Source organism: Boleophthalmus pectinirostris, unplaced genomic scaffold, assembly GCF_026225935.1.
Source record: "Boleophthalmus pectinirostris isolate CB_2022bp ecotype Guang Dong unplaced genomic scaffold, ASM2622593v1 HiC_scaffold_16, whole genome shotgun sequence".
Lineage (NCBI taxonomy): Eukaryota > Metazoa > Chordata > Actinopteri > Gobiiformes > Gobiidae > Boleophthalmus > Boleophthalmus pectinirostris.
Window position 1 is genome coordinate 21655400 of NW_026571095.1, and position 15393 is coordinate 21670792.

Genomic DNA, 15393 nt, shown 5'->3' on the forward strand with positions numbered 1-15393 from the left:
CTACCTCTCCACGAAGATGCCGGCCTGTACAGCGTGGACGATGCTTCGGAATCTGGGTTTTTCCTCATTTCTTCTCAGCATCAGCCCCATCTGTCGTGTGAAGGTGGAAGCAAGCCAGTCCCGCACCTCCGAAGGGACTGACTCTGACTGGATATCACTGAGCTCATCCTCTGTGTCCACCAAACGCCTGCAAACAACGACAAATACACAGGTTAGATCAGCCAAGACGCAAAAACATAGACATTGAGATTAAGATGGATTACACAGGATTTCTCTCATTGCAGTTTAGTTAAAAAGTAGGTGATTAAAGCTGCATAACTATGAAAAATACTACTCAAGACTTAATTGAAATGATAACTATTTGAAATTTGTGTAATCTCTTAAGTTAAAGGTGCCCTGTGTAACTTTACAGGTGGAGGGTCAGTCACCATGGAGATGTGGTTTTGCCAGGAATTTTTCACAGTATGATATTAAACGTATCTATTTCCATGGACGTCAATTTACATGTCAGATGTATGGAAAGGTGGGGCTCTTTACAATAGAATGAATATTTTTTAAGGTATTATTTTATTTAAAAAAAAAAAGCTTAATGCCATACTGTGGTATATTTCAGGGAAAGCAATCTTCCTAGCATATCTCCATGGACACAACCATGTGCTGAACTTGTACTGGAAAAGTTTAACCTTTAATCTGTGGAGGAATTCAATCTTATTCATTTACTATAATTTGTCATGTTTGGTGATATAAGTTTTAAAAGTCACTGTAGATCACACAATGGTCTTTTTGAGAACTGGATTTTATTTTATATTTATCCAACATTTTTGTTATTGATTTGAACAATAATTATAATTGTGAAAGCCATTTCTGATCCAAAACACAATCGTAGTATGAACTGCCATATATTCTGTAGTTTTAATTCCTGTTTAGTTATCCAGACGATTAACAGTTTTCTGAATTCTGCGTTTTGTTGTCGTTAAATGCAATATTTTAAACTATTGCTGATGCACTCTTCTCTCCTTTTCTTATCCCTATACTTTAACATATTGTATCTCTAAATTTTGCAGTTAATTTGCCTGTTCAATGATTTTAAGCATTTATAGCAGGGTTTTTGTTATGGTCCAATATTAAATGTACAGTATACGTACTATAATAAAGTGGACTACTGGAACTTTGCTTATTTCTTTGCTGTACTGTCACAGATTGAAGATAAATGTTTCTCCAGTTTTATCATTATAAATAAATAAATAATAATCTTATTATTGAGAAGCCAGGAAACAAAAGCAACTGAGGCAGCTCCATCTAGTGCTAAAATATGCACCATTGTTCACAGATATGCTCTTAAGGAGGTTAAGTGAAATCCCGGCTCTGTCCATCAAATAATATCACCTGTTACGTAATGGCTGTGTCCTATTCAAATCCAATTGTGAGCTTGGCTTCAGTGTCCTGTTGACATGTTTGAGGGATCAGGGGAAAAGCTACTATCTGAGCTGCCAATGCGCTCCTACGGGCCAGTCAAAGTGCTCCTATCTCCATCATAATCTCAATAATCACAATATGACATGAACCAGGCTTTAGTCCTTCAGTGTCCGGTACAGGGCTCGGCTGCTGCTGCTGCTGCTGGCTCTAATCTCACTGAATCTAGATGATGGATGGGTTACATAATGCCATAAGCCTCGCGGTGGCTGTAGCTTGGAATTTTGGATTTGTATTGGAGCTGTGGTCTGTAAAAATATATATTTGAGTGCCCATGTAGTTAAAGGTTTCCGAGGATACAACAAAGAGAACATGTGCTGTTTTACATTTTAGGATTTTTTTAGATCTTATTTGAAACTTTTAAGTTATTATTCCAGATAGGCAATTTTGTACTTATCGCTTTTTTCCCCCAGTACTAGGCCTGATGATGGATAATGAATACAATATTGAAAGCATCTTCCTCCCAGAGCCTATAAAATATTAGCAATTTTGGTTAAATGTATTTTTATTTAATTTTATTTTAATGTTTATTTTATTACAATTTATTTATTATTTATTTTATGTAATTCTTTGTATATATATATATATATATATATATATATATATATATATATATATATATATATATATATATATATATATATATATATATTTTTTTTTTTTTATATATTTTTCTATATCAACTGACATTATATACAAAAATATCTTTAAAATCTCAGAATAATAAATATATAATAACAAAAATAAGTTTGTCAAAAAGTAATCAATTGGATAATCTTTCTAGAGACAATATACCAACAGGTTTTGATAAAATGCACTTTTGAATGTGTATATACTATGACCACCAAACTATCATGCAGCCTCACATAGAGTAAACATGAATGTAATGTGTAGTCTGATACATTTAATAAGGACCGCATGATATGAAATAAAGATATTTGATAACTATATGGTGTATCACAAACTTTATCATATCAGTATTTACATTTTGACACGACAAGTTAAGCAAAATTAAAACTTCAACTAAGACCAAACTGGGTTGAAGGACTACGCAATAAGAAAATTGTGAATAAAATCAATTTTTCGCATCTACGCATCAAAAAAACTCAAATTTGTGAACATTCACATTCCCATTTTACTCTTTTTATTTCTTTTGTACATTCACTTTACCCATTTCTGCATAAAAAACGAGACAGGGACAGTGCACAATTTTGACATTAACTTTAACAGGAGAGATGCATTGTACCAGGTGGAAATGTATTGTATTGTATTGAATGTTGTATGTAATATACATATTACATAATACATCATATATATTATTATATAAGTATATATTGCTATGTTTTTCTGTTTTTATTCTATTAGTGATTTGTCAGTTGCTTATTCTATCATTGGATTTAAAATAACTACATTTTGGCAATTGATGCCACTTCATTTTGATGTCATTGGTGATGAATTCTAAAGAGTTGAGTGTGTTTAGTGTTTACATACATAATTCCAAATGCACATAATAATATTTAGAATTTAGGGAGAAAGTTTCCCTCGAGTCCAGAGGTCTCAGACTCAATTGGAGCAGGGTCAGAAGTTATAAAATAAGTGTTGGTCGGGGTCCACTTATTATATAAGATATTATAAACAGTATCTAACAATCTGATGAAATTCTTCTTCTCCAGTACAAAACACACAGCTAAATCACGTTGCATTCATGTGGTCCTCGAATAGCCTCTGTATTCAGAACAGGAAATCGTTCCTACAAATACATTTTACTTTTAAAAGACAGGTTCAAATGCGATCATGAAGTAACTATCGATTGCTTATTGGTTATTTTGTCATTTTGTCCTTACCATGGGCACAAGTCCATTTTTGGCTCTAGTTAAAATGTGATATTGACAATTCCAAAAATGTCCGGAGTCTATGAGAGAACCATGAATGCACCATCACTAAAGAAGTTTACCACACACCACACAATGCTAAACTACTCAGTCTTTTAAAGACTACATCAGGAAAACCAATTTAATAGAAGTAATAGGAGGGCCTGTCTAAATTCAACCACAAAGAGTCAAACAAGAAAGAAGATAGATAAAATATAAACTTTTATATTTTTATCTCATTATTGTTAACTTCAGCCTCCGCAGAGCCACTTAATCTAGCCTCAAAACAGGATTTACCTTTCACATAATGTGCGGCAGGATGGTAAGAGGACACTGTTCCCATAAAATTAGAAATACATTTGATATTAATGCCACTGTAATGTTATAATAACTATTCTAATCAATCTAATCTAAAACAGCAGATCACAAACTTTTCACACAAAGTTCTCAGAAGATAATTAGCCTCCTAAGTAATAGAGTCAAAAAATGTCTAGACTGTAACAATGACAAATCAAATCATTCCAAATTATTGAGTATTAGGGATGTAACAATGTCCAAATCTCTCAAGACGATATTTAATGTAATATTTTGTGGAGGCTAACAGAATTGTGAATATGCTACTTTTTCCTCCTAAAATGCCTTGACAAGACTTTGGCTTTGTCATAATCCGAAGAATTATTTCTAATTAGAAGAAATATTTCTTCATGTAATCTGCATGGACATGAACAAATGATCATGTCTATGAGTTCCATGTGTTTTTTTTTTTATGTTTTTTTTAGTTATATTGCTGCACTATAACTATAAATATGTTTTCTATGCATGTTGTAGGCATTACTGTCAGAATAAACATGCATTCATTCATTCAAATTTGAGCAAAGATACATGTGATCAATATATTGTGATGGCCCACGGTATTATTGTTATTATTGGCTTTTGACGATACAATATCACAAAATTTTGATTATTGTTTACATCCCTATTCAGTATTAAACCAGGTAGACTACAACCACATCCAAATTTGGACAAATCCAAGACTAAACCTGGTGCTAATTCTGGACTAGACCAGAACTAAACCAGGATTTAACTGGGTTCAAACCAGGACTAAATGCAGACCAAGTGTGAACAGCCGGGGATGTTTAATTTTCCTCATAAAAGGAGATATATCTTACTGTGTGGGATCAAATATTTAGTTATAAAGAGTATAGATTAATCTTGAACAAGGCTTAGACAAATACGGCTAATTTAAGGAGAAAATAAGTTGTATGAAATAGACTTTAGGTCCAAACTTCTAAACCAGTAAAAAAAAAATAATAATAATAATCTATTTGATGCTGATTGCAAATGCCCATATTATGCTATTTTCTGATCAGTCTTTTAATGTTGTTTGCTCATCACAAACATACCTGAAGTTGTGTTTCTAAGCACACAGATCCTGCATATTTGGCCTGAGCTCTTCTCTTAAACTTAAACTAAAAACACTCTGTTCCAAATTGTGATGTCATGTGGAAATACAGAAAGTGCTCCACTGTGTTTTTAAACCCCATACACCTTCACTAGAAAAATGTGCACGAATTCATGTTTTAGAGGAGGGTAAATTAAAAAGTAAATTTCATGTAATATAGGACCTTTAAGTTTTACCTGAGTGATATCTTTGAATAATTTGGGCTTCTCCACCCCATGTTGTTACTATTTACAGATGATCCTCAGTTTAGATCTGTTGTAAGTTGTCTTAGTTTGTTAGAGACAGACCCATTTTAGCTTGATAACCCAACCTTTTCTGATGTCTTATGTGTGAGAAGTTTGCGCTGTTGCTCAATACAAACCCCATTATATTTTGTACCTTGTTTCCTCGATGTAGACTGACTCCAGTACAGTGGCAGCATACTCTAGGTTCTTCTTCAGGTCCGTGAGTGAGGCCTCTCCTCTCTCCAGCTGCTTCACCAGACATCTCAATCTGTAACACACACACACAACTGCAGTATTAACAAATGCAATTACATCCCAGTTCTGTTGACATGACAAATTAATTCTGTCCTATATTGGATTAATGTGCTCTGTAGCGCTGGACAACATTAGTTTAGAGCCAAAATGATTCACTGTCTCTTGTTATTGTAGCTGTCAACTAAGTAACAATGATTCTGTCTGGTGCGTTTTAATGTATCAGATTTATTTTTAAGTTAATATAGACAGTTGGTTTAGTCCCTCGGTACAAGCGCTTTTATTAAATGCACTTGTTTTTGTAGCAAGTTTGATGGACATATCAGATTCATGATAATGGTGTTTTTTTCCCTGGACAGAGTATCTTCAAAATAGTTGGGTGACTTGCAGAATGTCAAAGTGAAGTGAAGCATATTATGTGCACATTTAAAACGGGGAGTGGATATCGGCAGCTTTGGCTTGAGGTGGGGTACACACCAAAACAATAGCTTTAAAAAAAGTTACAAATTTTAATTTATAGTTGAAAATGAAAAAAAAAATCCTTATCTTATCCTTGCACTTACTGCCGGCTCAGTCCATAAGATCAAAGGTATAATAATCCCTACAACAGAAGCATACCCAGACTGGAGACTGGTTTTGCTATAGTGTGAAATGGTTTACATCATTGACATATAAACTTCTTCTCTTTTCATTGACCAACGTCTTATAAAATGCAGATTTGCCCAAGTGTATCTGAGGCTAAATATTTAATGACTTGCTAATGTGCTCTCTTCATTAGCTAACAGCGCACACAATACCCCATTGTTTGTGATGTTGTTTCACAGACCAGTGCCCCTAAAGTTTATTTCACAAACTTGTAGCAATATAGTCTATACGTGCTGCTATCATATTTACTAATAGCACAATCCATTGGCTTTTTTCATGTAAACAAAACTAAACAAGTACACAAAAATACTGACATCTTTCCATTACAATCACTTTCACACCCTTATCAAAAACTGTCTGAATCTTTACTCCACTTTTGATTAAATTAATAAAATCCAATATTTGGATATCTGGCAGCAGGTCTATCCGAAGGGCCTCGCTCACCCAGCCTGTTCAAACACAGGTGTAATTAACCAGAGTGCACTGCTCTCCATCTCTAAGTGTCAGCCCGGAGCAGCACACGCACAGGGCCACGGCTAATGAACCCACAAGAAATGTATCACTACCTCCACCTGTGTCTGGAAGAGAGGGGTCTGTTCATGAAGAAAATGCCATTATTCGCTAATATGCATCCATCTATTATCTATCTATCTATCTATCTATCTATCTATCTGTCTGTCCGTCCGTCTGTCTGTTTGCCTGTCTGTCTCTATCTATATCTCTATAATTATAATAATAATACATATTTATTTATAAAGCACTTTTAAAAACAAGGTTTACAAAGTGCTGTACAAACAGCAATGAACAATACAAAAAGCATAAAAATAGCATACAGAAAGCAAACAAAAACAGAATATTTGTATCTATCTATCTGTGGCCATACCAGTTTGTCAAAGCCTGATCCCATCAGATCTCTGAAGCCAAGCAAGGCCTGGTTAGTACTTGGATGGAAGACCACTGGGAAAATCCGGTGTCACAGGGGGGCGCCAGTCAAAAAACTGTCGTTGTGTCCTTGGTCAAGGCATTTCTCCCACATTGCCTAGTATGAAAGTGGTGTGTACATGAGTGATGGTGGTGGTCAGAGGGACCAATGGCACGGATTGGCATGGCAGCCATGCTTCCGTCAGTCTGCCCCAGGACAGCTGTGGCTACAATAGTAGCTTACCATCACTCAGTATGGAGAGATCGAGCGATCAATCGATCTATCTTTCTTTCTTTCTTTCTTTAACTGTGTCTATTTGTCTGTCTATCTGTATGTAAAGGAACTAAATGGACTCTTAAGATGCAATCAGACTAAACTAGAAGAGGACCAAGTCAAGTCATCAGGACCTTTAGCGGTCCTATACTGATTTACTCCCCGGGAGAGACCATCTCCTGGCATGACCCCCTGGGACCAAAAAAATTCCTTCTTCCCCATCAAAAAAACAACAACAACAACAACAACAACGACAACAATAACAACAACCCGGAGGGGGCACTTTTTGTTGTTTTGTTTTTTCAAGCATCCTGTGCCTAGGGCCGCCCCTGATCAGGACTAAACCAGGACCAAGACATTAGAAGAGTGAACAGCTTTAAAGGTGCACTGTGTAACATTATTCACCTGCTTATCTCCATGGAAATGTTATTGCTTTGTCTAGAATGTTCCACAATATACATGAAGCCTATCTATCACGAAGGAGACAACCAGCACTACGCTACATTACAATTTAGATCTGGGGAAAGTCGCCCCATTCACATTTTTGAGCAATAGAAACACGTGTAATGAATAAATGCTAAATGGATATGTTTAATGTCATACCATGGAACGTTTCAGGCAAAGCAATAACATCTTCTTTCCCTTCATCGCTACCAACTTTAATCTATATTCAAATGTAATCATATTTTAAACAAAGAAAAAAAAAAAATCTGCAAGTCAAGTTTCACAATCGAAAATAAAATAAATAAATAAATAAAACCACATATTGCATTCATATTTGCATTCATATTTTGGTCAATAATCACTAAAAGCTGGAGAATTTAGCCCCTTTGCTTACCACAAAAACAACTCACAAATTTAACAGATTGATTGCAATCAGCATATATTTTCAAGTTTCAATTTTCCTGATTTTTTGTAGCACCCTAAATGCCTCATCTACATCGTTCAGCAGCCAAATATGCATGCTATTCAAGCCGTTTACAAATTTAAGATGTAGCCATATTTATTCATTACATTTAAGGTACCTTGTGTGAAAACTGAAAGTATGTTTTAGTAAGTTCTGTACAGAATCAGCTCTGACCAATACAGAAAACAAATCAATGAATTAGGTGTTGTAGTAGCACCATACGGCCAATATAAAAAGTACAACTCTGCATTTTCTTTAATGATCTGTAACCCATGGCAACAAAAACATAAATAATCTTTGTTTTTGACCATGGTGACCTCTTCCCGAGTCCCACCTGCTGCTGCTCTGGGGTCTTACTCTGTCTTTCATGGTAAATGCCCACACAGGCTATGCTCCAGTTTGAATTATTAAATAGGCTCAGAGGGGGGCCAGTTCAGATAGGCTCATTGATTACATTGTACAGGTGCAGCTTTCCTGGGTTGTGTTCCCTACATTTCAGAATAAGGCTGTGTGAGTTTGAAAACAAAAAACTCAAATTGCAGTTTTTCTGATTGCGATTAGATTTGCTGAATGATTAAAGTGGAACTCAGCACTACTTCCACTTTTTTCGCTACTAAACTGTGTTGTTTCAATCGCATTATCGACTGTTCCTAGTAATTTTTTGGCAACTTTTGTGCAGATGTGGAGTTTTCTCAACAAATAGCATTTGATTGTTTGTAGAGGTCTAAAATACAGGTACAATAAGATTTTTCTAAAAACAGGATCATTTGTTCTTTGCAGAGGACATTCTATTACCTAAATAATTGCAGCCTTTGAAGTTTGCTAATTAAAACTCAGATTGCAATTCTGATTTATTGTGTAGCCCTATTTGAATTTGATGTCATAGTTTCAAATAGAGGACAGGAGTCCATAGTAACTCTAGAAATTCACAGCTTTTGAAAGAAATAACCAAACTGAAAATCCAAGGTTGGACTTGTTTATAATTGTTAGGATGACTCCACAAAAATGCCATATTTATGATTTTCTTGATAGTTTAAAGCTTTTCATGTGGAGGGTCTATCACCTGCTTGTTTCTATAGATATGTAATTTCTCTGCCTGGAATATTCCCCAGCTCTACCTTACATTTATTCAATTACAGGTGGTTTTATTGCTCAAAAATACCTAGAAAAACAGGATTTTGACTATGAGCGTGGTTGCCTCTCCATAGATCTGACCTGTAACTTGGTCTGGTTTGGTTTCCATGAAGATAGAAAGGTTTAATACCATACTGTGAAACATTCCAGACAAAGCAATAACATCTCCATGAAGAAAAGCATTTGATGGACCCTCAACTAGAAAAGTTACAGAATGTACTTTTAATAAACGTACTACACAAAAAGTCACCAATAACAGAATACCAATTGAACAAACTATTGACAAGTTATAATGTTATGATAGTTGAACCAAAATCTACACTCTCAACACCTTATCAAAACCAGAGCCTGTTTACATACATTTCTCCTCATCTGTTGCACTTGCTATGTTTCGAAGCTTGGAGGCAATCTCTGGCACCGCTGTGTATTCGAGGCTTGCTGAGAGACTTCCTGCCATAATGTCACAACAGACTGCATCTAATTAGTATTAACATGACCAGACATTTAAACAGGCACACAGCTGTTTACAAAGGGAGGACGCAAAGGCTGAGGCAGATGTTGGGAAAAATACTATTCTCATGGAACCACATTTCACATAAACCACATGGTGCTGAAAGTGATTTGGGATTGTTTTGCTATGGGAAACCAGCTAAAGTTCATGAGGCAGTCTCTCTACATCCAGAGTAACTGCAAATACAAGTGCAAAATTTCTCTACAAAATCTGCAAAAAGGATATTGCACAAACAATTAATAACTTTCTATATTAGTGTTGGCAAAAGTATTGTCAGTCAGATACCAATCGATACTGATTGATTTGTTTTTATTTCGACTTTGTGCCAGAGAGAAACAATAATCATACAAATACTACATATAGGTTATAAACAGAAAAGCAGAGAGAATAAGAAAAAAATTATATTAACCCACCCCTGTTCGTGACATAGTTTCAAAAATGATGTGGTTTCTTATTGATCAAGGAACTTAACAAATATTTACATATAGTAAAATAAATTTCATACTCTGGTCATACAAACTAATAATAATGATAAAGAAGGCACAGAAATTTATCGTTTATGATCGTGTCAAAAGAAAAGGTGATGCTAACAAAACGCATGTGTTTCGTTAATAGTCGTGATTTCGTACGACTGAAACTAGTATCAAAACTACTTATATAAGGTATCAATATTAAAAAAGTCACATTTACAAGACAGAAATGAACCTTTCCTGAATAGCTTTTGAATGATTTTGAGCTGTATCAGAACAAGTATAAGACTACACCCATGGACCACTAAAGAACCTACCTGGACGACTGAGGGATTACACAGATAATAAAAAAGAAAGAACTATTATTTAATGTTGAAAATCACATTCTGTTGTCTAAACACAGTATGCTTTTTTTATTATCATAATAGTGGTCGAATCGGTATTATCAACTTTCTAAGTATCAAAATCGAGTTTGAAATTGTAGTATTGTGACAACACTAATGTATAGTTTAAATATGACATCTGAGAAAATGGCTATGTATTTATTAAGAGAGGAATAAAGCAGCTGAAGAGTTTATACTTCACGTGATTAGTTAAAGGGACAGTTCAGAATTTTGGACATAGGGCCTCATTTCCTAGTGAGCCAGAGTGTTGGAGAGACACTTTTTAAAAATATTCCATCCAGTCCTTGTATTTGCAGAGGTCGCTGGTGCTAGGCTAGTGCATGTCAATGGCCATAATTAGCCTGCCACTAAAAACAGTCTTATCCACTTCACAAAGCACCCAAAGAAAAACTATTATCACACCAGACTGTCGATGTAAATGTCTGTGTCAATAGAATAATTTTAGAAGTAAAACCAACCTTGCATTTGAAGGATTTATGTCTGAGCAGCAGCAGCGAGTTGTACTTCCTGATAGAAAGCTTGGCAGCGGACGATATATGAGAACCCTGATATATGAGTCCCTCAACATGCGATGATTCATGCGATGATTCATGCGATGCAAGGTTAGTTTTATTCCAAACATTATTCTGTTGACACAGACATTCACATCGACAGTCTGGCGTAATAATAGATTTGCTTCGGGTGCTTTGTGGAGTGGATAAGACTGTTTTTAGTGGCAGGCTAACTATGGCCATTAACATGCACTAGCCTAGCACCAGCGACCTCTGCAAATACAAGGACTGGATGTAATATTTAAAAAAGTGTCACCACACGTCTCCAACACTCTGACTATCTGGGAAACGAGGCCCTACGTCAAAAATTCCGAGCTGTCCCTTTAAATCCACCTGTCACTCACTCAGAGCGTATCAGAGGCTGAGAAGTACTTTACAGCAATATGACCACCAAATATATCATCAATACAGCATATCGTCATCCGAGCCTTAAAATAAAAATATGCTTTAAAAAATGCCAAAATGCTTAAGATTTTCAGAAAGAAATTTAGAAAAAAAAAAAAATATTAAAACTAATTTAGTAACACAAACTTCAACAGCCAACCCAGCATGATCCACGGACGGGAAATATGACTTCTGAGTATCCGCCATGCAGGTATTTCATTAAATCACGTTTGAGGTAGAATTCAACTCTCCAGACGCTTATTGACTGAAGAATAAGTGGATTTAATGGTGATGTTTGGAGCTTTCAGAGATGAGATTGTGGCAATTTGATTTGAAATGTGCAATTATGTGAAATTGCTTTGTCAACATTAAAACCTGTGCTCACTAAGTAGCAGATGATTTGCTGTGAGGACCCTGGAAGGGAAGAGCCAAGAGGAAAAAGCAGGAGTGTAATATAGATGACAATAACAACATGTACTTCCCGGGGTGAGACCTCTGGTTATTTAAGTATCATAGGCAGATGAATGGAGCCCTACACGTGTTATCTGGATGGTAATAATGGTTATTATTAAGAGCAGCTGTGTGCCTCCGCAAACACATCGAAAAAGAGAGAAAAAAACACGCTCACATCTTCAAAAGCCCTGGCTAAGTGCTTGGATACATGTCAGGAATACCAGAATGGACTCTACATGGCCACAGTCTTGGCTTTTCTTTGTCATACAATACAGCTAAATAAATGGGCAATAACATTTCTTTGTTCAGTCAAAAAATAATTTTCCGAATCCACTGTGTCGAAGTTTGGGTTGTTTGTCGACAAAGAAAACTAATTGAAAAGAGAAGTTGTTGTTGTGACAGCTAGGACGCAAAATCTATTTCTTCCCCAGAATCAAACATTGTTGCTAGATTAATAATTCCATGGGCAATGTTTGACAAATATGGAGTTTGAGTGGAAGTTGTCACAATTTCCAAACTTCAAAGTAACTGCAGCAATTGTTGTAGCAGTAGTAAACATAATAGTGCAGGAAGCTGTGTGTATATTTTATGAGTCATAATTTCATTTTATTCACCTTGACTAGAATATTAAAATATTAAACAGAATTGTGAAATCACAGTATTTTGGGTCTTGTCTGAGCACCTCTGCTCTGAACAGGATCTGGAGGCTCCCTCCTCCAGATCTAAAGCTGGTCCTGTCCACACTGTGTGATTAAAGGAGCAGAGTCGGGTTAATAACATGGTCAGCGCTAAAGTGAGGCCTGAGCTCTGAGCCAACACACAAATCCACCAAAGCCACAAGACATCACACTATAAAGGCACTAATTCGGCAATGTGGGCAGACAATCACAGTATGACATTAACCTTTTCTATCTATAATGCAATTCACTGCATGGACATTTCTATTTGCAGTACACTTGCCAATTCTGGCTATTTATTAAAAAGCAATGTGTCTACAATCTCTGAAATAAATGAGAAAGATATATATTTACTTCGCTGTATCGGACCGTTGTGGTGAAGAGGGAGCTGAGTCGAAAGGCAAAGCTCTCGATTTACCGGTCAGTCTTCGTTCCTACTCTCACCTATGGTCATGAGCTCTGGGTAGTGACCGAAAGGACGAGATCGCGGATACAAGCACTCGAAATGAGTTTCCTCCGCAGGGTGGCTGGGCGCTCCCTTAGAGATAGGGTGAGGAGCTCAGTCACACGGGAGGAGCTCGGAGTAGAGCCGCTGCTCCTCCACGTCGAGAGGAGCCAGTTGAGGTGGCTCGGGCATCTGTTCCGGATGCCTCCTGGGCGCCTCCCTCGGGAGGTGTTCCGGGCATGTCCCGCCGGGAGGAGGCCCCAGGGGAAGACCCAGGACACGCTGGAGGGACTATGTCTCTCGGCTGGCCTGGGAACGCCTCGGTGTCCCCCCGGAGGAGCTGGAGGACGTGTCTGGGGTGAAGGAAGTCTGGGAGTCCCTGCTTAGGCTGCTCCCCCCGCGACCCGGCCCCGGATAAGCGGACGAAAATGGATGGATGGATGGATATATTTACTTTAGTTATGCTGAAATCAGATGTGAATCATTTATAATGTTATGAGCAATATCAGTGGTTGCCCCACTATAGGTTTTCAAATAAGAAATATGTCACAAGGCATCACAAATATATGTGCCTTTATGTACAGTTACAATTATTGGTGATGTGATAATGTAAAATTACATGTTTTTATTGAAATGTATAACTGTGCATACTAGTGCACGGTCAGACTGCAAAATTGTGGCTGTGGTTTATGGTTCATATCTGTGCAATCAATGGGAGTGTCCACATGAAACAAAACAGGCACAAAGTTCTGTCAGAAAAGAAAAAAAAAAAAAAATCACAATAGTTTCAGAGAGTGGTGCCATTATTCAAGTGTGATAGTTTGAAACATTAGGCTAATCTAATCCACCTGTCAATCATGCCCTTCTGAATGCCCAAACTACACATCTTTGTCAAGTGTTGATTCTACTGATACTTTGCAATGACATCACGCTGGGGGTTTCCTACATGTATCCGTATTGGTGGAATGTTCATCAGTTACCATGGTGACACAATGCACACATTAGCAAACACAACAAAATACGCTTTATGATAATCTGACTCAATACAACATTAATTAAAAAAACACATTTTTAGGAGCCTGTGATCAATATGAGCGTTTATGGTTCTGTTTAGGTGTTTGATTTTCAACAAAAACACAAGAGTGACTACCTGAAAAACTGCTGGCTAATGCTAACGAGCTTTTGACTGTAATGTTATTTGAGAGAGACTTATTTGACAGCACAATTCAGCTCACCTGTCAGTTCTTTCAGCTGCAAAGTATTAAAAAAACACGCTTGAAGCTATTGTTGTTTTGAAGTTACATACACTGAATAGTTCTTGGGGTTGTGCAGTTTGCGCTCTTATGAATTCAGCTGTGATCCTTTCACAGACTGACATATTGGACAACAGCTGATCTTTCTATACCCCAGAGCTTTATGTGCAGGCCCCTATACGACAGGTCAATAATCCACTGACAGTTCAGCTCCAGAAAAGCTTTGATGCTGCTCACTGATGATGAATGGCTTTCTATGAACCAGAAATCAAATCTGTGTCATAGGTTCCTTTCCCAAGAGGTTTACCTGGAAAATGGAAGAAATTTCTTTCAAAGTAGACTATATAGAGCTTGATTAATCAGTTAATATATGAAAGCTGGAAGAATATATTTTGGGACTGAATATTTATGTGCACAATTTTTATGTAATGAGGTAATATTTGAGCTGTAGTGGTTGAATAAATAACCTTAAAAATGGATATACTGAGATTATCCTGCTTTTGGTTGGTATCTTGGTATTTTCAAAATGATCGTTTATCACAACAGCAATATATCAGGCTTCATTAAATAAGTATGTTTGTTTTACTTGTGTCTATATCTTAAAGAGCCCTGATTACGCTATTTTCTGATCTATGTTATAATGTTGTTTCCTCATCAAAAACATACCTGGAGTTGTTTTTTGTTTCATTCACATGTTTAACACGCAAACTCTGCATATTTTGGCAGAGTTTTTCTCTCAAACAGAAATGTGCTTTGGAGATATAGACAGATTAATAATGCAGGATTACTTAAACATGTGTGAATGAAAAAAAACACAACTCCAGGTATGTTTTTGAGGAGGTAACAATATTCTAACATGGCTTAAAGCTCACAAGAGTCAATTTTGAGTAATACAGATCCTTCAGGCAGTTTCACAAGCCTGACAATCGGTCTGAAATGATAGTCCATTTAAATTATACAACCAAAAAGGTATATATTTACACATGGACCCTGAAGTTAAACTGACTTGACTCGTCCTATAACGTACAGTCAGTTTATACATGCAGAGTACCACTATTTATCATTTCACTAATACTCCTGTC

At 36.5% G+C, this 15393-nt stretch overlaps 1 protein-coding gene across 1 annotated transcript in view; it reads right to left on the bottom strand.

Moving 5' to 3' along the window:
• pde1cb (phosphodiesterase 1C, calmodulin-dependent b) overlaps positions 1–15393 on the bottom strand; it is a 148023-nt gene that overhangs the window by 47314 nt on the left and 85316 nt on the right. Inside the window, exons 4-5 of the mRNA XM_055152069.1 lie at positions 5185–5298; positions 5–187 (exon numbers count right to left, since the gene is read on the bottom strand). Coding sequence (XP_055008044.1) covers positions 5–187; positions 5185–5298 — 297 coding nt within the window. The remainder of the gene's footprint in view (positions 1–4; positions 188–5184; positions 5299–15393) is intronic.